The sequence below is a fragment of the Eublepharis macularius genome, chromosome 4 (genome assembly GCF_028583425.1).
Source record: "Eublepharis macularius isolate TG4126 chromosome 4, MPM_Emac_v1.0, whole genome shotgun sequence".
Taxonomy (NCBI): domain Eukaryota; kingdom Metazoa; phylum Chordata; class Lepidosauria; order Squamata; family Eublepharidae; genus Eublepharis; species Eublepharis macularius.
In genome coordinates, this window is record NC_072793.1 from 43,437,968 (window position 1) to 43,461,252 (window position 23,285).

The 23,285-nt window shown below is 46.7% G+C and overlaps 1 protein-coding gene across 1 annotated transcript in view; it reads right to left on the reverse strand.

Moving 5' to 3' along the window:
• LOC129327569 (dynein axonemal heavy chain 9-like) overlaps positions 1–23,285 on the reverse strand; it is a 274,625-nt gene that overhangs the window by 95,394 nt on the left and 155,946 nt on the right. Inside the window, exons 50-51 of the mRNA XM_054976322.1 lie at positions 8,987–9,412; positions 4,821–4,940 (exon numbers count right to left, since the gene is read on the reverse strand). Coding sequence (XP_054832297.1) covers positions 4,821–4,940; positions 8,987–9,412 — 546 coding nt within the window. The remainder of the gene's footprint in view (positions 1–4,820; positions 4,941–8,986; positions 9,413–23,285) is intronic.

Sequence of the window (23,285 nt, forward strand, 5' to 3'; positions counted from 1 at the left end):
CTTCTCCTACAGGATCCTTGACAGTCTCACTCTCTTGCTCGATCTACTGTGCCTGAGGAGAAAGTGGGCAGGAAGAGAGGGAAACTCTTCCCTCCACTCCAGATACACCAGGGCTGGCTAAGTTCAGCAAGTGGTAAGGAGAGACAACTCTAAATTCACAAGGATACTCCAGTAATTAAAAAAATATATAGTTATGTACTTGATAATTATATCTTACGCCCTGTGCCTGGTGGCACACAGGGGATACAGTAGTCATGTGGCTGTTTTGGTTTTTGAGAACTGCATATATGGCTCTCCATGAGCCATGGAATGAGTACCACTGGACTGATGTTGCTACCTTCTGGAATTTCTCTCTGTTTGAGACCTTGGGGTGGCACTATCCCAGCATGGAGATTCTCCAGCATGGAGAATTCTGAACTAGATGGACTAAGGGACTGCCTTCATAGAATAATTTATTGCATTGATCAGATATGTGTTGGGAAAGTAGTGTTGAGGATAAGGGCATGCACCAAAAAAAAGCAAACTGAAACAAGGGAATGCCTTGTGCTTGTTACTAGGTACTGCCTGGTTCTGTAGTGTGGAGATTCTCCACTGGCTGAACTGTGTGCCTGGCTACCATGAATGACAATGGTTCTGTTGGGCTATGTTGCAACAATGTTGCTTGCTTCACTTTGGTTTGGATGGAATGGATGTGATTCTCTAGTGTGATGTTGGTCCCTTTCCTTCACTTTTGTTCTGAGAGAATTCCATTTCCTTGCTTCAGTTTGGTTCTGTTGGGCTTTCTCTAGGATGAGCTCAGCTTGCATTTCGGAGCATGCCTTGGCCATGGCAACCTTGTCCCAGTGTGTTTCAGCAATGGGAGTCAGCTTTGACTTTTTTCACATAGGAAACAATGGAGTGGATGGGGGCATCTTGTTCAGGAGCCCATAGAATTGGCCCCTGGTGTCCAGTCTTCTTGATACTGGAGGGGGGGTGTCTTTATAGGGCAGTCAGAAGTAGGTCTCCTGATAATTTGGTGAAGTTTGTTTGAAAAATGTCACCCCAACCACCCAGATAGCCCCCAGATACTTTCCCCCACAGGGAATAATGGAGAGTGGGTGGGGGCACCCCCAGGTTCAATCTTCATTAATTCTGGGGGGTCTTTAGAGGACAGTCAGTAGTAGGTTTCTTCCAGATTTGGTGACATTTGGTTGAAAAATGACCCCCCCCCAGCCCACCAGATAGCCCCCAGAGTGATTTTCCTGTAGACAGCAATGGCCGGATTTTACCAAATTTTTACTGAAAATCCGGTAAAAAATTGGGATATCTTTTTTTGATTTGGAATACCCAGATTTTACTGAATCAGCCAAAATTCAAGATTTTATTCTGAATTCCAAACCAAACTGCACAGCCCAGTTGAGGGTGTTCTTAAGGCTAGAAAGAGACCAAAGAACTTTTCCCACAGGGAAAAAGAACCTGTAGCTTCCTAAGGGTTTAAATTCCAAATCATATAACTTGATTCTTGAAATTTAAAAATGAAACTGTTTACTTCTCCAAAGTTTCTCTTCTGCCAGCCATAGGAGGCTCAGGCTGGAACACCGCTTTCAGGTTTTCATGTGCATTGGGGGTTACAGTATGAAGTTTCTGATTTTCTGCTGTGCTTGGGGTATAAACACCCTCATTTTGACCAACTAGTCAAAAAGTGCATAAATGACACTGGTGCCAGGCGAGACAAATCAGGCTTAAAAATAGAAAGCCTGAGGTTGAAAAATGTCCCACATCTGGGCTACAAAACGAAATCTTTCACTTTACCAGTTCCATCTTAATTAAGAGATCAACCTCCATGCTAATTAGTTGTTATTGCTCTTTTCCTTCATTCACTTTTTAATTGGCTTCTCTATGAGTGACTTTGGTAACAGCCTCAAAGCTTAACTCTCATTCTTTTGTAAATAAACCCAAAACTGATTGTGGAAATTACTAGCTCCCCTTGCTGGTGAAAATGCAGAATGAAACAAAGTTTGTGTTGGAAAGAGGTGCCTTGGGTTTGCAATTTGTGTTAATTATTCCAAGATGTGAGATTTTTCTCTATGAAATTTTATATGCAACTTTTAATTAGGCTAAATGTTGAATGTCTATGTTCGTTTTAGATTAGCCATGACACCATTTAGAACAGTGCAGGAAAGAAATTCCTCTTCAATAGTAAGTAGCTCCACTACACAACTAATTATTCCTTCTGCCAAAATATCTTGAAATAGTTTAAAAATAATAGAAGGAAGAAAGTAAAGTTGTTTGTGAATTCCATAAACCATTTAAGCCATTGCAGAAACATTTAAACTGCCTTGATTCTAATAAAGGCAATGGAGCTCAGCTCTTTAAAGAATTTGCAGATTGTAGCAGCATTTCAATATACTTGAACATACAAAATGCGATGCTGCTGACATCACTTACTCTGGATTAGTGCTACTGAAATTAAAGGATTCTGGAGGGAGTTTGGTCAAGGAGTGAAACTCTAATGACCTTTGGGAAGGCTCATGTTCCTAAACTGCTGGAAACCGACCCATCCAATTGCAATAGTCTAACCCAAGCAACCAATAGCCCTTATATTTAGATTCTTGTCGAGTAGCCAAGACAGCTTTTTTGTACAAAGCAACACTATGGAACTGTGCACCTTTCCAAAAGAGCCTTATTGGAAAGATAAAGGGCAATAATGATCATTAAAAGCTAAAATTAAAGCTTTCCTTTCATAACAGCTGTAGTTGGTGAATGCCTGCTTATTATCTGCAGTCACATATGAATGATGGAATATAAGAGTGGCATTTTGGGGGAATTGCTGCTGAGCTGTTTTGAGGTAGCAGTATATTTGTGCTTGCTTGCATGTAAAGATAGTTCACTGTGATTAGATGTATCATAAGCAGTCCAGGAGTACAGTGCTCAGGCTATGTGTGTTGCATCAGTCTTTGGATACACCATTACTATTTTATTTATTTATTTAAAACATTTGTATGCCTGTCTTTCTCCTGAGCATCTCAACCCCCAAGAAGGGTAGCAGCAATTTAAAAACAATTCGATAAAGCCAACATTAAAACAACAGATATAAAACTTTTAAAGTTATGCCCCCCACAAGGAGGATGTTCCCAATTACCCAGGCTCAGGCTTCCACTAGTCACCCACACTGACTCACTAATTTGCTCACTATGTTGCCACCATGTGTTGGTGAGGCCACGAGTTTTGGTTGTCCTTTACAATACCCGTAATTAGCATTAACTAAGCAGAATCCTCTAGAAAAGGGAGGGAAGGGACACTATTGCTATGCTTCTGTGTCCTGGGGGGCAAGTTGCTCCCCTTTGCAAGGCTAGTTGACAATGCTTTCAGGATTTTTAGGGTTGCCAACTTCCATGAGGGGACTGAAGTTCTCCTAGAATTACAATGGATGTTCAGGCTGTGAGCAGTCAGCCCAGCCTCCGCCATTTTAATAGCAGTTTTCGTATGACTGCTCATGATATTAAAAATACACAAGCCTCTGGAGTTTAAAATGGCTGCAGCACTGCCAACCAGAGAGCCTCTGTCGTTGCCAGATCCTGCCCTGGAGAACCAGGCATGTACAAATGCTGCACTGGAATGCAGAGGCATTGTGATGCAACTGGTCTCACTGTTCACCCATGCGCCGGAAGGTCCAGAGCAATAAAGGTCTCACTGAGTCACCCCCACTTAACACATTCCTGTCCCTCTTCCCACGATGAGATTTCCTATCCGTGATTGAGGAACTGATCAATTGGCATTCATAAGCATGTACAGTTGTTCCTGGCACATTGTATCCTGTCCCTAAAAACACTTAACCTGGCTCCGGTACTTCATCAGGAAAACTGTGCCTTTAGTGCAGTGCTGGAACTAGATTTTTATCTGTTTGCACGCACCCTGACAGCCATCAACCAAAGTACTTGAATCCTTTGTTACACCCAGGAACCGACCATTAGACTCTTTGTCCTAACTACCAGGAGAACTCTCCTCTGCCTTAGGACGCATTTTACCTATAAAGGTAGGGTCCAGGCCCCATTCAAATCATGCCAGCTTCCTGGCTTCTCCCTTAGGGTCACCCCCCTAAGTCTCTCTTCATACACGCTTGCTCGCTTTCCTGGATCCACAAGCGCTGTTCCACATCTCTGTCTCTGGGCTGATGACGCGGGATGTTTGAAGCTTCTCTCTCACGGACTGGACCCCCTCTCCAGGATAGGTAGATATAATTACTCCCTCTTGCTCTATTCCCACGCTTCTAGCTACATTTCCTAGGAATCTGTGTGTGTGTGTGCGCATGTGTGCGCGCGTGATTATTTTTTCCCCAGTAATTGGTGTTTATGTGCATAAAGTTCTGTTCTTTAATAAAAGTTATTAATTGATTTGAAGCACCAGACTCGATTGGCTTATTGGGATTGGGACCTGGTATATAAAGGTGATAGATTCCAGTTACCGCCTCTCGTATAGCTGTCTTCCTTGCCAGCTAATCCCCCCAGAAATCATATTTTTATGCAAGGAGACCAGGTAACACAGGCAGGCAACAGCGATCAGTTCTCCTGGAGGAAATGGCTGCTTCAGATGTTGGGCTCAATGAAATTATATCCCTGCTGAGCTTCTTTCCCTCCCCAAACCTTGCCCTCCATAGACACCCCCCCCCAAATCTCCAGGACTTCCTGAGCCAGGGCTGGCAACCCCAGTTTAGAAGTGGAGTTGTACAAACTCACTTGATTTAGAAACATTTCCAATTCTACACACAGACTAAAAGCTCTTCACATGCACGCTCACAATTTGCTCTTCACGCACACTAAGCTTCATTGAGCAATTCTTACCAGTCGATTTGCAAGGGAAATGGTCTTTGCAGTGGTTTCAGCTTCTTCCTGGCATTTTAGCTTCTCTGCTGTGGCCTTCTCAAATTTGGCTGTGAGTACTGCCAAGTTTTCATTAAGGTGCTGTTGTGTGAAAAGAAGAAAACCACGAGGGAAACAAAATATCCGTAATGCAGTCTGAGTATATGCATTGGCACAACCCTAGCCTGGAGACATCCTTTGTCAGAAGAAACTGTGCCTTTTGTTTTGAAGAAGCCAAGCCACACAGAAAACAAATCCTTAATTTTATTTCTCTAAGAAATATTCATGAGATCACCCACTTTGACCTCTTAAAGGCACAAGCCTTCTGAACCCCCTTCAGCCATTAGTACATCAGTACAAAAGATCTCTTCACTACAGAGATCATGTCCCTGGAGAAAACGGCAACTTTGGAGGCTGGACTCTCACAGTCCCACTGAGCTGCCTCCTCTCCCCAAACAGTCTCCTGATACCACCTCCAAATCTCCAGGTACTTTAGTGGGCACACGTGGCTCACTAAATTGTTGTACCCAGGGCTTTGTTTCTGGGAAAAGAGGTGGTGGAGCTCAGTGGGTTGCCAGCACAAGGAACAACTCTTGTGGGAGGTGGTGCCCCTGGTACCACATGCACATGCACGAAGTGTGCGCACGCTCCCAGGACCGCACAATGATGTCACTTTGGGTCATTGGAACAAGGGGGGAGTTTTTTAAAGTTTAAATTGCCCTCGGTGAAAATGGTCAGATGGCTGATGACCCCACCCTCTGATTTCCAGACAGAGGGGAGTTTAGATTGTCCTCCGCGCCACCAGCCATGTGACCATTTTCAAGAGGTGCTGGAACTCCATTCCACCGTGTTCCAGGCAGAAAAAAGCCCTGGTTGTACCAGAGTATCCAGTCTTCAAGAAGATTCTCTGTCCTTCTAACAACCAATTACTTCTATTATTGACAAAGTTTGCCTTATTTACTGTTTGCTTTCTCCATGTTTTTTCCCCATGCTTTCCTCCCATGTTTATCACCCTCTTAACATACATTCAGTTCCTAGATAAAAAGCAACTGATGCAAAAGAGATGGGGCATTCTTTACTAGCTGCACAGAGCAGAGGATTTTAGCAGAATCAGATTCTCACACAAAGTTGCCCCTGCCGGAACTCCCCTATTGCTAAAGGGACAGTTGCTCTGTCCTCCTTGCCATCTTGTTACCCTACCTGGATACTCACGGCAAGAATCTACACAACAATCCTACAGCAGAGAGAGAGAGAGAGAGAAATTGCCTCCTTGCAAGACCAGTTTCTTGCCCTTGAGATTATTGCTTCCAGGTGTAATGCTTTCTTATTTATCTGCATTGTTTGTCAAGCTGAGGACTGGCTGTGTAATAGCTACACAGGGCTGTTATTTTGATGAGTATGATTACAGGCTCATGCAAAAGCACCCCTTTTAGTTGTGCTTTAGTGATCTAGTGACCGATTTCACAATGGCCATGCTGTTGCTGAATCCATATCTGATAATATTTTTTCTACTCCACTGTAAAACAAAAGCTGACTGTTCCCAAAGTTATTGGAACATTTTAGTTCTCTGACAAAAGAAGTGAAGCTAACAATTGATTTTTATCTGCATCTAGCACAAACAGCTTAAAGCTAAGTGCCTCTAAATCATTTTAACACTGCTTGAACAATACACCAGGAATAAACCTGAATATGAAAAGAAGATTATTTTTTAGTGGCATCTGGAGTTCCTTGATCAAATACCTGTGCAGAATACAAAGTACAGTCTGTTTAAATTTCAATACTGCTTATGATTACAATCTATAGCTATAAGACTTAAATGACTTCTGTAAATTAATTTCCTTCCTCCCTTTCTGAAAGGATGTGCATGCATCTTTATCTTATATATGATTTTGAAAACTACAAGATCCATCTAGTTGCTTACCACTATTTTATTCTAAACCGCTTTATACACGAATACGGAAAGGTGGTATACCTAGACTATATGTGGAAGGCACATGAAACAGCACCCTTGATGAGCCAGTATGGATTTGGTCCACCAAGAAAGTACGCCCAATCCCCCAAGGAACTTTATAACCCACCTTTCAAGGCAGAGTATATAAATGTCACAAATTCATACATGTATACATTTAGAGCAAATTAATATTAAAAACACCACCTCTAACATTGGCTAAGTGAAGTGGCCTTTTTTCCTGGCAGAAGCTGCCTCGGTGTCTTTAGGAGGTGAACAGAAACTCTACAGCTTTACAATATTGGAAATTACTTCATCTGTTGAATTTCTGCCTGCCACACAACTGTTAAATGTACTAATTCTGAGATTATGTACAATGGATCCTATAACATATATAACTACTCAAAGATCTGTGGAAACTCAAAGTGTGGTCCTAGGCAGAGTTACACTTTTGTAAGTCAACTGAAATCAGCAGGCTTGGAAGAGTGTACATCTGTTTAGAAGTGCACTGTAGATCTCTTTTTAAAGAGCACACATCCCCTCTCTCCTTAGAAAACAAGAGAAAAAATTACGCGCAAATTGTTAATGACCTTCCCATCTTAAAACATACCCCCTGGTTATGAACACTTTCCAACATGAAGCAGTCTGGATAAAGAACAGAAATGATTTGATCGCCACCTTTCTCATCATTTCCCAATAGGATTCTAATAGCCCAAAAAAGCCCCTTTGTTATCATCGGTCAAAGAAATATGCTGCAGTAGAGAGCTGACGGCTTTCCTAATTAAAGGCTTGGCAAAGTTTCCCAGCAGCACCAATTCCAGGCTGCACTATACTGTGAAGAAGGAGAAAGAATTCTTTTAGACAGTGTCTTCCATGTTTATGAAACTGATTCAGTATAAAATGGTGAAACCCTCCAAATTTTGGAATGTTAATTATTATTACTGAGTGTTATTATTGTTATGCTAACTGTGATATGAAATAACTATCAATGTATTTTCCCCACAATACTAAAATCGCTTAAAATATCATAATATATTAAATATTAATAATTTAGACAATGGAATTACAGAATCCTTTAGTAGAAGTGATATATTGAATAAAACATGGCCAGAGGGGCATTCAAGGTCTCAAGTTGTCAGCATTCATGGAAGTAATATTTAGAGAGGATCACCGTTTCAAAAGCATTATTATACAAAGCATCTTTGTAAATAAATGTCCACAAAGGTGAACAAATGTTCACAAAAATCTGCCGCCCCAAATTTATCATCTTGGCTATACATTTCTGCCCTATTTTATGGCACATAGGCATGCCAACATACAAACAAAAGCACTAGTCCCTGTTCAAGTTACAATGAGTGACTCTTGCTTACCACAGGCAGGTGGCTATTTGCAGGCCTTGTGTATAGCATACACCGCTAGAGTAGGTGTCCTGCATGACGCAACTGCAAGTATTTCAATTCAATTCCATTTTAAATCATGAATCTGCCTGCTGAAGAGAGGATGGTGGGCAAAGGAACTGGCAGAGCTTGCCTGTCCCTTTGAATGCTCTGAAGGAGCAAAAGAGGATTTGGATGCTGTGCCACTGGTACAGCATCCAAATCCTCTTTTGCTCCTTTGGAGCATTCAAAGGGACAGGCAAGGTATCTGGCCAATCTAGAAAGAGATGTTAGCTGACAACAGTTTCTACAAGAGTATTTCTGATATTCAAGTTTGGGACTGCATTATCAACTAAACCTGGTCTACTGTGAAGATGAGTATATATTCCTGAGTAACATGGCAACATCTCAGATTCAAACCTAAATTTAGAGAACATTAACAGTTTAGCTGAGATGAAAGGAAATTATTTTTTTTGCTACTGATATGAACAATCAGAGCTTCAGCAAACACAGAAAACAACAAAATCCCCCGATATAAATGAAAATAAGAACCATCTACTTAAATACTGTCAGGCAGATATGTTGGAAATTTCCTCAAATTATTTTGATAAAACCTGGTACTTTTTAATTAGAATGCTTCTGTAACAGAATTGCAAGGGGCTGGCTTTCTGGAATTTCTTGGAGTGATGCACCTCTGTGTTCACAAATGACACTTTGTACAGCCATCCATCTTATTGGCACAGATTTGGTACTGCCAAGCCAAGTGCATCATTGACAATATTAATTGAAGTATATAACTGATTCACAGGCGGCTTTGTTCTTACCACAATTTTGGCCTTGATGCTAGCCAGCTTTTCTTGAGCAGCAGCCAGTTCAGCATTTGCTTTGCTAAGGGCCTGCCGCTTGGGCTCCACGTCACAATACACTTCATAGAAGCGCACAATGTTGATGACCCAGGAGCAGAGGCCAGCAGCTGCATAGGACTTGGAAGTCACAAACTCAGGGTTGAAGTCTGGATCCTGCAAATAGGGCTGCAGGGCTCGAAGGCAGTTCTCGTGTATGTTCTCTTTATTGAAGTTGATCAGGGAGTCCAGGAAGCCATCCACCTTTGCCATGGCCACCTTGGCTGCTTTCCAGCTGTTATCCTTAGGCACCTTCCCACCGGGGGCCATGAGTACCATCACAGCAGCGGTGACATTGCTGACGGCAGAAGGCGGTGATCCAAATGACCTCAGTTCTGTCAGATTGGTCTGAAAACGGGGGGGAAAAATAAGGTTGTTAGATGAAAATGAATGGATTTTCTTTTTACTTTGCTGGTAATGGAGTCAGGCTCCAGAGCTATCAATCTGAGAGAGGAGCTTTGAAGCCAGGAGCAGCGCTCTGAATTTTAAATATTATGACTCATCCAACGTAAAGCAATGAATCCCTCTAGTGGCACAGGGGCCTCTGCTGGCTTGCAAGATGAGAGCCAGTCGTCTGCCTTCAGCATTTCAACCAACTCTCAGGCCATTAAAAATGCACAATTAGATTACAGATTTATCAGGGATGGAAAAGAATCACAACAAAAAGATCAGAACACCTTGAAATCAACAACGTATGTCTGGACCTGCAGAGGGGGCTCTGAATATGGCTATTAATTGGAGAATTCGGAAAAAGAACTGCTTCATAAATTGTTATCAGATTTAATGCAGAGTGGATTCATGCAATACTGCACAGAGTGGTGGCCTCTAACTCTCTTATTTTGCAGTGGTTGCATCCATGGTGGAGCTAAGTATCACTATTAACAACAAGCCAGTTGGTAACCCTGATGTTATTATGCCCTCATGGAATCCTCTTCCATTTGGTAGCAGGGGTGCCCTAAGATCAGCTTCACTGCATAGCAACTCACTACATATAAATCGGTTGCCCAAGTAAATGCAGGCACCGTGTGGTATGACAACAAAAAAACTCCATGTTGTGCTGCCTCCAGAATACACCTCGGGTGGCAAAAAAGGGAATAAAAAGCCTTCACCTGAAATGACAGATTGGTGAGGTAACAAAAACAAAAAACAGATGCCTTTAATGAATCAAAAGAACATTCCCCCGTGTCCAAAGCAGTCTGGTGTGTGCCCTACAAGCTCAGCATATATATATATATAGGTGTCAAGCACAAAAAACTGCAGAACAGCCAAACATGTTTTGGCAATTAGCCTTCCCCTGGGGCAGGGAAGGGTCTCCTCCAGTTCCCTCCCATGCTGTTTTCAAGAGCCCAAACTACCACCACCGCCCCAGGAGGTATCCCTGTGATGAAGTCAAGGACACAACTATGTCTAATTGAGCCCTCAGCTGAGCAGAGTAGTGGGACACGGGTGAAGAGGTGGCCTTGCAGATATGAGCGTCCAAGGCCATAAAGGAATATGATAGCCAATACCATGCATTTAATTTTCAATGGCGAACACCCTCTTAATCTCTGAGAAATACAGTGCCTCTCCACAGAAAGAGACAGCCCTGAAGCCTCCTTCTAATACCAGCACAGACAAAATCCTAATAGGAAAGCAAAAGTTCCTTTCACACTGGGAGATGTTTTCTTTATTTTCACATTAATCATGATTTAAGGGTGCTCTTTCAAAACCACCAGATGACACTTGGTTCTCATTAATGGGGCCATTCATCCCCTCAAAGCAATTTTTTAACAGGCTGAGATGGAAATAGTCAGTATAAGAATCCTTTTCAGGCAGAAGCTAATTCTTGGAACAGAATTCCACCCACCCATCATGGCACTGATAGCGTAGTTTGCTACAGCATTCAACCTCTACAGCACAGAGATTTTTTGCAATGGATATTAGCACACAGAAGGGATTGGCCTTATGCCACAAGAACACTCCTGCCAAGGATCTGTCACATCTAACTGAGAAGAAACGTGTGTATCATGCTGACATCCAGAAAACGTGACAGCCCAGATACAGCAAGCTGCGATCCACACCAGGGATTCCTGCCCTGAGAGTCTCTTGGTACATTTACATAATCAACCCTAAAGCCTACAGAAATGACTCTGCTCCTCCTGACTTGCAGGAATGCCAAAGCATACGTACAAAATAAGTCAACCAGGAGACAGCCATTTTGTTAGAAAACTCTTCTGACAGAGAGATACAATAATCAAAGGAAAGGGATACACCCAATGTCAGAAAACAGTCAAGCAAAAAGGTGTGATTATGGGCCAAAGCAGATGTGACACAGAGAATTCCACGTACAGCACTTCTAGGTGGGTTTTCCCCCTTTTTTAAATAGCTGGCTTATGGAACCCCAAAATGGATCAGGAGTGGACTGCAGCATGGGGAAGTGGGGAATATTTAAAGGGATAAAACCTAATACATGAACACATATGAAGCTGCCTTCGATTGAATCAGACCAGTGGTCCATCATAGTTAGTACTGTCTATTCAGACTGGCAGTGGCTCTCAGCTGAAGGTCTTTCATATTTCCTGGGAGATGTCAGGGATAGAACCTGGGACATTCTACACGCCAAGCAGATGCTCTGCCCTGGAGCCATGGCTCCACCCTGGTCTCTTCCCCTTAAATAACTCTTTTGGGGAGTGGATAATAAAATACCCATCATTTTGGCTCTACCTGTGTCTGCTGCAAAAATTCACTTGAGGAAGAATCTTTTGTTGTTGTTGTTAATGTTATATATATAGTCTGCCTTTCTCTCTGAGACTCAAGGCAGATTACATAGGTAAATAACAACAACATTCGATTTATATACCGCCCTTCAGGACAACTTAATATCCACTCAGAGCGGTTTACAAAGTGTGTTATTATCATCCTCACAACAATCACCCTGTGAGGTGGGTGGGACTTAGAGAGCATCAAGAAGCTGTGACTGACCCAAGGTCACCCAGCTGGCTTCAAGCGGAGGAGTGGGGACTCAAACCCAGTTCTCCAGATTAGAGTCCTGCCACTCTTAACCACTACACCAAACTGGCTCTCTGATCAATACAATCAACAGCTGGGACATTCAGTAAACAATATAACATGCTATAGATTGCAGAAATTGGAAAACAAATATAATTCCAAGTACAGAGATGAAACACTGCTTAAACAAAACATAAGCAATTTGACAGGACATATTAAATTCTGCAGAAATTTAATACCCAGTAGGAGCATCTCTAAATCAACAGACAGTACCCAGTAGCACAGTCTACAGTCCCTGTTCCTTTACCAAAGGATCTTTCTGAGCCATTTATTAAAGCACAGCCCTATAATCTGAGTGAAAATAGCCTCCTGAATAATTTAGATCTTGAAATACATGGGGAATTTTATAATATACTTCTTACTGCGAATAGGAACTTTATATTACACTTTTAATTGCAACTTCTGCCTTTTCTTCATCTTCTTCTCTAAATACTGCAGCACAAAAAATGCCATAGGGACAGCTGCTGTCCAGTCACAATCTCAGCAAATGTGGTTCTACACTGAATGGAAGTAACGTAAGGAAACCAAAATAAAAGCCATGCCTTCGCCCCGCACATGCCAAGACAGATAAATCTGCTCTCGTTCATGGGTTCTGAGATCAGAATATATAGAAAGGGGCCTGTAACTGCAAATTCAGACCTTCCACCAGTGAGGAGCCTTTGCCTATTTATGCAGAACCTCAGCAGGTTAAGCAAATTTGCATAAAAGGAAACAAACTGTGTACACTGTTTCCAGATGCAAACATGCTCTATTCTGATTTGCTTTGAGTAGTTTTTTGAGAAACGCTGCTTTTGCTGCTATCTGTGAATGTGGCAAGTCCTACACTGAGAACATTTTGAGACGCGTTGTCGGGCTGGAGTGCTACATCAGAAACCGTACTGTGTGGGTGGGTGAGAGGGGTTACAGCTGCAAAGTAGCTACATGTTACCCTTCAGCAAAACCCTTCTGGCAATGCCATTCTTGAACAAAGGTTTGAATGATTTGTCTGACAGCAGAGTCTACCTGGAGTGCAAATGCTTTCATTTATTTTCTAGTTAGGAAAATGACATCTGTTTTAAGGCCACAAAGACAGCAGTTTGCTGTGCTTTGGGTACTGAATCATTCCACAAATGGAGTAACACTGTGAAGGGGAGTTTGCCAGATGCAGCCACTCACAACACCAGCAGCAACAGCCAACACCTTCATTTTAGAATAGGCCTTTGGAGAGGAGCATGCATGAATTAGCTGCTGATATAGCATTAATTGTAGAGCTTTGTGGAAAGCAAGCTCCACGGGCCAGTTCACACAAACCGCAGCATAAAGCAATATGAAGACCATTTGGATGTATGGCAAAGCAGCCACATCCTTGCTTCATCATTCACCCTATATTATGTATCTCAGTGCACAATGAAACACGGGGTTCGTGCTGAAGAAACTGAACTACTCTTCTGCCGCACACTCAACTGAAGAGTGTTTAATTATTCTAATGTTTTAATATGTCTGGCTTCTGGTTGGCTTTAATTTGCTTGTGTTAATATAAACCACTTTGAGTAACTATGAAAAGCAGTATATTCTACTATATAAAAGGCTAATCGTGTTCCAGACAATTCACTTCCTACCCTGGTGCACCACCAGAGGGTGCTGCCATGGAGGGAAGTGCAGAAGAGGCAGCCCATCCCTCTCAGAGCGTGCCACGGTGGGAAGCCCAGGCTGGGATCAGTCACTGAGCAGGTGGCAATGCCTGCCCCTCCACTTCACCCAGCTGGGATCAGGAGCAGAGCAGGTGGCAATGCCCACCCCCACACACACACCTTCATGCAGCTGTGATCAGGAGGGGAACAGGCGTCAATGACGACCACCCCTTCACCCTGTTGGGATCAGATGTGGAGCAGGCAGCAATGCCCGCCCCCCTTCACCCAGCCAGGATCAGGCACAGAGCAGGTAGCAACACCAGCCTCCCTTCACTCAGCCAGGATCAGATACAGAGCAGATGGCAATTCCCACCTTCACTTCACCCAGCCTGGATCAGGAGTGGAGCAGGTGGCAATGCCCACTCCCCCTTCAGCCTGCTGGAATCAGGTGCGGAGCAGGCAGCAATGTCTGCCCCCCTTCACCTGGACAGAATCAGGCACAGTGCAGGAGACAATGCCCGCCTCCCCCACCCAGCTGGGATCAGGAATGGAGCAGATGGCAATGCTCGCCCCCCCCCTCACGTGGCTGGGATCCGAAGCAGGGCAGGTGGCAATGTCTGTCCCCCCGTCTTCACCCTGCTGGGATCAGTCACGGAGGAGGAAGCAATGCCCACCTGCCTGCCCTTTCTAGAGCCCACTGTATTTTTTCCCACAATGGGCTTTGTTACTAGTAGGAAATAAAGAAGAAGACACCTGTTGTGCATCAGCCAGGGCAGCTGGGGCAAATGAGGAGTGTTACTGCTGTCATTTTATGGTGACAAAGAAGACATGCAGTCTGGAAACTGACTTGCAACTTCAGATGGCTGTTTTTTACAGTCCAATGGAAAAACATCATCATCTATGGGATTATTTAATACCTTTCTATTGGACCTATGGAATGATGGGCTCTGGAAGCCCAGAACCACAAACCCACATTGGTTAATCTACCTTGGAATACACATGGGGTATATTCTGAAAAGGTACTATCCTTTTGTCATGTGTGCATGCATTCCATGAGACAGAAGACCATGTGTGTGCATGCATCTCACACAAGTCGCTACACGCCCACCCTTCTGGCTTTGCCAGAGCCAGAAGTCCTGGAACTTGTAAGACTCTTTAACTAGCAACTTTTCCCGTTTTCCCTTTTATGCACTGTTGTTTTAAATATGTACTTCTATGAGCTTCTTGTGCTTCATGTTGTCTAATGTCAGCCCTAGAATTACTTACGTTCTGTTTCAGCATTTCTTCAACTCTGTATTGGATTCTTACTAATGCTGTGTCTTGTAAACTTGTGTTTATTTACTCTATGGCACTGTTTATGGAAATGTCCTTGAAACTGACTGTACTAATCTCACACTGTGTAATCCACCTTGAATCTCAGCGAGAAAGGCGGACTATAAATAACATAAATAAATAAAAAAATAAAATTCACTTTACTCCTGTATTTTTCATTAAAGATTTGGCCTAGTAGATAATAAAGTTATATAGCCTGCTGTAATATGCCCTGGCTGTTCACTACACTACTGAGAGAAGAAAGTCCTGCGTGGCAGTTTCCTCCTGGGCAATTACAGAGGGCAGAGAACATTCCAGCTCAAGGGGGGGCAGATAGCAGAGATAACAGGGTTAACATACCTGTAACTTATGTTCATCGAGTTCTTCTGTGCTGACACACATGGGGACTGCGCAGGCGCAGGCCAGCCGCCGGAGAATTTTCTAGAGCTTCCAAGGCTCCGAAGGGGCCGTTTGTCGCGCGCCTCAGCGACCGTCTTCCCGCCCAAACGGTCACGTGATCCTACAGCGACCAACGGCCCCTTCCCTCAGTTCTCCCTTGCCGCCGCTTGACCAACACACTTCAGCCATAACACCTTAAAAACACCAATATCCGTTACAGCCATCACAGTATTGTGCATTGGAGTTCACAGCGGGGTAGGAGGGAGGGTTGTGTGTCAGCACAGAAGAACTCGATGAACATAAGTTACAGGTATGTTAACCCTGTTTTCATCTTCGTTCTTCTGTGCCTCCACACATGGGAGTGTACCAAGCTTCACACAATAAGGAAGGCGGGGGTGAAGTCCAACACAATTTTATTGAACAAACAAGAACAACAATAAATAGATATGCATATATACATCTATGTAAAAAACTGTGTATGCACACATAAATATTCAATATTTACATATATACACACCCCCAGGTACATATATACACACTTTCACTCAAGGGTACCCAGCAGGTACGCCAAGAAAGTCATTCCAAAACTCCCTCAGGAAAAAAGGGAGTGTAAGACAGCCTTGGCCACAGATACATCCTGCTCCGCATTGACATCAACGGCGTAATGCCTGACAAAGGTGTCTGCAGAGGACCATGTGGCTGCTTTACAAATGTTAACCAGGGGCACCCCCCTGAGGAGTGCCGAAGAGGATGCTTGGGACCGCGTGGAGTGGGCTCTGACATGGAGCGGGCAAGCCACCCCTGCCAGGGAATAGGCCTTGCTAATGGCCGTCACAATCCACCTAGACAGGGTCTGCGAGGAAGCCCTGTTACCCTTGTCCTTGGCCCCAAAACATACAAACAGGTGAGGACAGGTGCGGAATCCCTTCGTCCTATCAAGATAATAGGCTAGGGCCCTCTTCAAGTCTAGGGAATGGAGGGCCTTTTCCCCCTTAGAGGAAGGCTGAGGAAAGAATGCAGGCAGTGAAATATCCTGCGAGAGGTGGAAGGCGGACACCACCTTGGGCAGGAACCCGAGGCAGGGACGCAGGACCACCTTGTTGGGATGAAACACAAGAAAGGGAGGGTCAGACCGCAGCGCAGACAGCTCACTGACCCTTCTGGCCGATGTGACGGCCACCAAGAATGCTACCTTGTAGGATAGCATATCCAAGGGGCATGTAGCCATAGGTTCAAATGGAGGCAACATGAGACGTGAGAGCACCAAGGACAGCGACCACTGAGGCACTGGCGCTGACACAGGTGGGTAAAGATTGTACATGCCCTTAAGGAACTGGCGGGATTGTGGGTGAGAAAACACCGTAGCACCCTCAACTCGGGTGTGAGCAGCTGATATCGCTGCCAGGTGGACCTTGAGGGAGGAAGCCTTCAAGCCCAGGCCACGCAAGTGGCACAAATACTCGAACACAACCCCCAAGGGACTGTTGTCAGGCACCACTCCTCTGGCAAGTGCCCAGAGCTCAAACCTGCGCCACGTGGCCGCATAAGCGCGCCTAGTGGATGGCCGACGAGCATTCAGGAGGACCCTCTGTACCTCGTCAGTAAAGCCTATCGGGGAGGAACGATCCGCCAAGCCGTTAGGTGCAGCTTCCTGGGATCGTGGTGGACCAGGCTCCCGTTCAGGAGAAGGTCTTGCCGAGGGGGCAGACTCACATACGTCCTTTGGGACATCTGCAGGAGCTTCGGGAACCAAACCTGCCGTGGCCAGAAGGGGGCCACTAGGATGCAGTCCGTCCCGTCCTCCTCTATCTTGCACAGGACCCTGGGAATCAAGGGGAATGGAGGAAACATGTAGTGCAAGCCCTGCGTCCACGTAAACTGGAAGGCATCCCCAATAGAGAGGGGGTCGCTCCCTGCCCTGGAACAGAACGTGTGGGCCTTGGTGGTCGCCGCAGTGGCGAACACGTCTATCACTGGATGACCCCACATCCGGAAGATCGGCCCAATGCACTCTCCGTTCAGTTCCCACTCGTGGTCTAGTAAAGGGGCCCTGCTGAGGGCATCTGCCCGGGCATTGTCAGACCCAGCCACGTGTATAGCACGGAGCGACACGCCGTTCTTGATAGCCCACTGCCAAGTGAGTGTGGCTTCCCGGCACAGGGCCATGGACACTGTGCCCCCCTGCTGATTCACGTAGTACATGGCAGTCGTGTTGTCCGTCTGCACCAAGACATGACGATTTCTCAGCAGTGCTGTAAGAGACACAAGTGCGAAACGAATGGCCCTTAGTTCAAGCACATTGATATGGAGGGTCTTTTCCCTGTCAGACCAGACATCTTGCACCGACACATCACCACAGTAAGCCCCCCATCCCAACAGAGAGGCATCAGTGGTAACCGTGATGTCATGGTGTTGATACCCGAAAGGGGTCCCTCTAAACAAGTTGTCATCAGACAGCCACCAGTCCAAGGAGGAGAGGATGACCCTCGGGATAGAGAATTTGAGGGACGGAGGGTGCAGTAGAGCATCATACCTCCGCACAAACCAGTTCTGGAGAGGGCGCATACGCAGCCTAGCGAAAGGCACCACAGAGGTGGCCGCTGCCATATGCCCTAGTAAGCACTGGATAGTGCGCACAGACTGGAACCGGTTCCTTTTAAACATGGACACTAGACCCCTTAGGGACCGAGCCCTCTCCAAGGGGAGCAGGGCCATACCCTCCACAGAGTCTAAAAGCGCACCAATGTAGGACACCTTGCAGCTGGGCACCAGCTTGGATTTCTCCAAGTTCACCAGGAGCCCCAGGCGTTGGCAAGTGCTAAGTACCAAGCCAATGTCCTGCACCAGCCTAGACTCTGATTCAGCCACGATGAGCCAGTCATCGAGGTACGGAAAGATGGTACAGCCTTCTTCCCGTAGGAAGGAAACCACAGGGGCCACACATTTAGTGAACACTCGTGGGGCAGTGGACAGGCCAAAGGGGAGCACCTTATACCGGAAAACCCTTTGCCGGTAAACAAAGCTCAGGTATTTTCTGTGCTCCTTCCTTATGCCCACGTGAAAGTATGCGTCTTTTAAGTCAAGAACCGCAAACCAATCTCCCTGTTTCAGCAAGGCGATCACAGCCGCCAACGTAACCATTTTGAATTTGGTCACCTTGAGGAAGGCATTAAGGCCCCTCAGATCTAAAATGGGACGTAAGCCCCCATCCTTCTTAGGGACCAGGAAGAACCTAGAGAAGAAACCCTTTACAGAGTCCTCATAGGGCAATTCTTCCACAGCACCCTTGGCCAAGAGCGACACGATCTCCGCATCCAGCTCGGCCATAGTGTTATTGACAGCTGTCAGGGGTGAACTGCACCTAGGCAGCTCAACAAACTCCAGCCCGTATCCCATTTCAACAATTGTTAAGACCCATGAGTCAGATGTTATTGACTCCCACTCAGAGAGGAGTGGACTCAGTCTGTCCGAAAAGTTCGGGGATACGGCTGGCGTGACCCGTCAGTACTGCCTCCCGGCGCCCTGCTGATCTTTCTGCTGGGCTGGTTGTTGTGCCGGACGAGGCTTGAAGGGCCGACGCCTCCTCTGCTGCTGTGCGGGAGGGTAAGGCCGCTGCTGGTATGCAGGATACTGCTGGTAGCCCGGCCGCTGCTGTTGGTATCTGCCCTGGTAGTGGTAAGGGCCAGACCTGGGAGCGTACCGTGACCTGGAGGAGGGCTTGTCCGCTGGAGCCAGACCCAAAGACCGCGCCGTCTGCCGGTCCTCCTTCTTTTTCTTCAGGGTCTCGTCGGTCGATCTGGAGAACAGCGAGTCCCCCTCAAATGGCATGCTCTCCACCCTGGAACGCACCTCTTGGGACAGGGCCGTCGACCGCAACCAGGAGTGGCGCCTGAGGACCACCGCCGAAGCCATCCCTCTAGCAGCAGTGTCAGCAGCGTGGCTCCCAGCGTTCATTTGCTGTTTAGACAGCCGGACAGCCTCTGTTTGCAGCAGGGACACCACAGCCTTCTGCTCAGGAGGGAGGTCCCGGGTATAGGATGCCAACTTCTCCCAGAGGTACAGCTGGTACCCTGCCATGATGGTCTGGTAGTTGGCAATCCTCAGACCCAGCGAAGCGACGATGTACTGGCGCCTGCCCATGGCATCCAGCTTCTTGCCCTCTTTATCGGCAGGTACCGAGGAGTGACCCGATCGTCGGGGTTGAACTCCTCTGTGACCAAGGAGGAAGGTGGAGGGTGTTTCACCAACGCCGGCCAGGTGCCCTGCTTGATCTTGTAAAGCTGCTCGATGCGCTTGGACGTTGGAGGTTGATCACAGGGCACCTGCCACACCTTCTCCACAATCTCCTCAATACCCTCGAGCATGGGGAAGCCAACGTAGGCCGGATTATCCCCATAGATACGCTTGAGGAGCTTGTCCTTGGTCTGGGGGACTGCCGAAGAGATGTCCATCTCGAGAGCCTTGGCCATCCTTGCCATCTGGTCGGCGTAGATGCGGAGGTCCTCGAATGGGGAGTCCGCAGATGGCACTAGCTCCTCCGCTGGCGATGGTTCGGACCAGGACTCCGACTGGTAGCCGCCAAAGCTCTCCACATCCTCCTCATCGGAACCGAGCTGGGATTCCGGAACCTGGAGCGGAGGGGGAGCCCACGCAGACCTCGATGTCGAAGGCCTCGGTTCCGACACGGAGAAGCCCGCAGGTGCCCCCTCCCATTGGCAACGGTATGGCGAGGGGAGGTAGGAAGCCTGTCGATGCCGGGACGCAGTGGACCGGACTGATCGGACACTGTCCCCGGAACCATGCCGCTCACGACCGACCGGAGGTGGAGACGGACGGGCAGGCGACGGACGGCTCCGACGAGGAGACGGGCTCGGTTCCAGCCTCGGCGACCGAAGGGGAAGCGATGGTCGGCCCCGACGGCGCGGGCTCGGCTCCGGCCCCGACGAGAACTCTGCGGGCACCGTCTCGAAGGCCATCGGATCCGGCACCGGCACGGAGATGTCTTCTGGCTCCGGGGAGCCCAGATGAGGGGAAGGCGTGTGAGGAAGCACGATGACCTCCTCCTGAGGAGCGGGACGCGGCGACCGATGATGCTTGGTCTTCTTCTTCTTCTTCGCTGGTTCCGAAGAAGACCTCGGAACCGACGCGCTCCTCGCCTTCGAAGGGGACCTCGGCTTCGACCTCTTAGGCTTCATCGGAACCGATCCGGACGTCGGTTCCGACCGGGGACTCGGTACCAGGATCCTCGGTTCCGACGTAGGTCTCGGATCCGACCTGGTAGATGACGCGCTACGGGGCGGCCGCACCGGTCCCTGCGCTGGAGAGGCCGCTCTCGACGCCGAGGTACTCGGGGGACGCGGTTTCGACCCCGACCTCGCGGAGGCCACTGAGCCAGCTCTTGAATGCCGTTCGGCAGAGGGGCTTGGGCCGGCCATGGAGGAGGGCAACGGAGCGCCTCCGGACATGACCTTCTGCCACAGGGAGGAGTTAAGTCGGGCCTTGCGCTCCTGTCGGGCCTTGCTGGTGAAGCCCTGGCAAATCTTACAGGCCGTCACATTATGGGTCTCCCCCAAACAGAACAGGCACAGTTCATGGCCATCGGTCTTGGCCATTTTAGTGTGGCATTGCAGGCAATGCTTGAAGAGAGCCTTAGAGGCCATCTTCAGGGGCACGCGAAAGGAAGGTCAAAACAGTCCGAGTCAAATTACCGAGTCCACAACAAAGTCCAAAACGAGATCCGAAGAATAGTCGAGGTCACGAAGTCCGAAGTCAAAAGCCAAGCAATCAGTCAGAATAAAGCACGAAGCACAAAAGCACAGAGCAACGAAGCTCACGTTCTCTCCAAGCGGCGGCAAGAAGAGAACTGAGGGAAGGGGCCGTTGGTCGCTGTAGGATCACGTGACCGTTTGGGCGGGAAGACGGTCGCTGAGGCGCGCGACAAACGGCCCCTTCGGAGCCTTGGAAGCTCTAGAAAATTCTCCGGCGGCTGGCCTGCGCCTGCGCAGTCCCCATGTGTGGAGGCACAGAAGAACGAAGATGAACCTGGGGGTGGCGCTACCTGAGGTACCATGGGAGGGGCACAGTCCCATGTATGTCACAACACCCGGGGGGGGACTGTTTACAAGTGCCCAAGTACTAACTATTAGCTAGTTACCTATTTGTAAAAACTGGCTGAGGAGAGGAGTTTCTTGGAGAGAGGTTCAAAATCAGTGCTAACGCTACAGCAGACGTAAAGGGACTTAATGGGAAGGCATGACTCCTCCTCCCTTTAAAGCATGTGCTGTTTGAGCTTGCATTTCAGATGGGGAGGTCTTCAGACCCACTAGGTAGCTCTAGAGGTTTCTGAATTGATGCTTCACAAAAGTGCAAAGTGCAATGCACAGACACCGTGAAAAAGTAGTAACAGGTGATAGCTATTACCTTTATATCCCCTTGTGAACTTCCAAATGCATCCATCTTAGAACCAAAATACTGGACTAGGTGGACCTTGTCAAATCCAGCAAATAAGTTTGTGGGGGAAGAGAATTAATCTTTTCCAAAAATTACATGTGTACTGTGCTATCTGCAGAGGGCACCTATTTTCATCAAGGCACTTATTGCCCATTGAAAAGATAGTTCTATAAGAATGTTCTTCCTGCTTAAACAGATCTATTTTGGAGACTAGATAGTTAGCATGGGAGGGATAGCTAAGACTCTTTACAAATAATATCCACTATCCAACAGATAGTCTTGAGTATCAGATCAGGGCATTAACAGAGAAATATTCCACACCAGTGACATCTTTTTAATTGAGCTGTTTATGATCAGCACATATTGGACAGCAACATGATTGAAATGCAAAGACAAAGCAATCTGTTTTGACATTTATCAATATTCCTCTCCCTGCCCTTTCTGACTATATATATTTCTCACTTCTTTCTACCAATGAGCTATGCTGATTGTTTCCTCTACCACTGCTCCATATGAAAGGACAATGTAAATATATTTGCATTACTGGCTGTAACTCCTTATTAATAAACACACAAATAGGGCCTATTATTCATGTCAACGGATGGGCTAAACTCTCTGACGCAGGTAAGGAGGAGGATGTGGCTTCTCGCGCTCCGTAAATGCTGCCTGGCCTCGGTCTCCAGGGAAGCTGCAGGCTTCCCATTAATCTTGCCTTAATGAGATGTTCTATAGTTTCAACATGAGACTGGAGTTGACATCCAAACATTTTCCTGTTACGCTAGGATTTTATTTCCAGACATATAGCTCCTGCCAACGAATCACACTGCGACATTCCTAAGAACAGAGTTAGTTGAAAAAATACTACCTATTTTTGTTTGGTTTTAACAATTCAGGGTTTTTTTCCATTTAACCTACTCACAGTGCAAAACAATGAATAATTCAACCACTGAATGAACTTAATTGCATTAGCATAGTTCCTCTTGGTGTGCTGGTAACACCATAAGTGGCATCTTCCTGCCCAGTGTTAACCAGGGGCTGCTAGACCGTCCATATGGTGTTTATATTCATTCTGTGCAGGATTCGGTATTCCCAGGACTTTCCCCTTTTAAGCCAAATTTAAAATAAGTCTGTTTTAATTCAGCTCAAAGGGAATTTTTGTGGAGTGGCTGTGAAGGAATGTCCATGTTGACACACCTGCCCATAGCCACTGCAGAGAGGAAAGACAAAACTGATGTCTTCCTGCCCCCTTTAAAAGATTTCCCCCCTTTCCCAGCTAAGACACACTATATGCTACAGTGTGGCTCCTTACAGTAAGGGAACAGCAGTTTCAGGGCCATGAGGGATTCCAACATGATTGTCACCATGCAAGGATCAGGTGGGGGGAGGGGAAGCTGAAGTGAGTA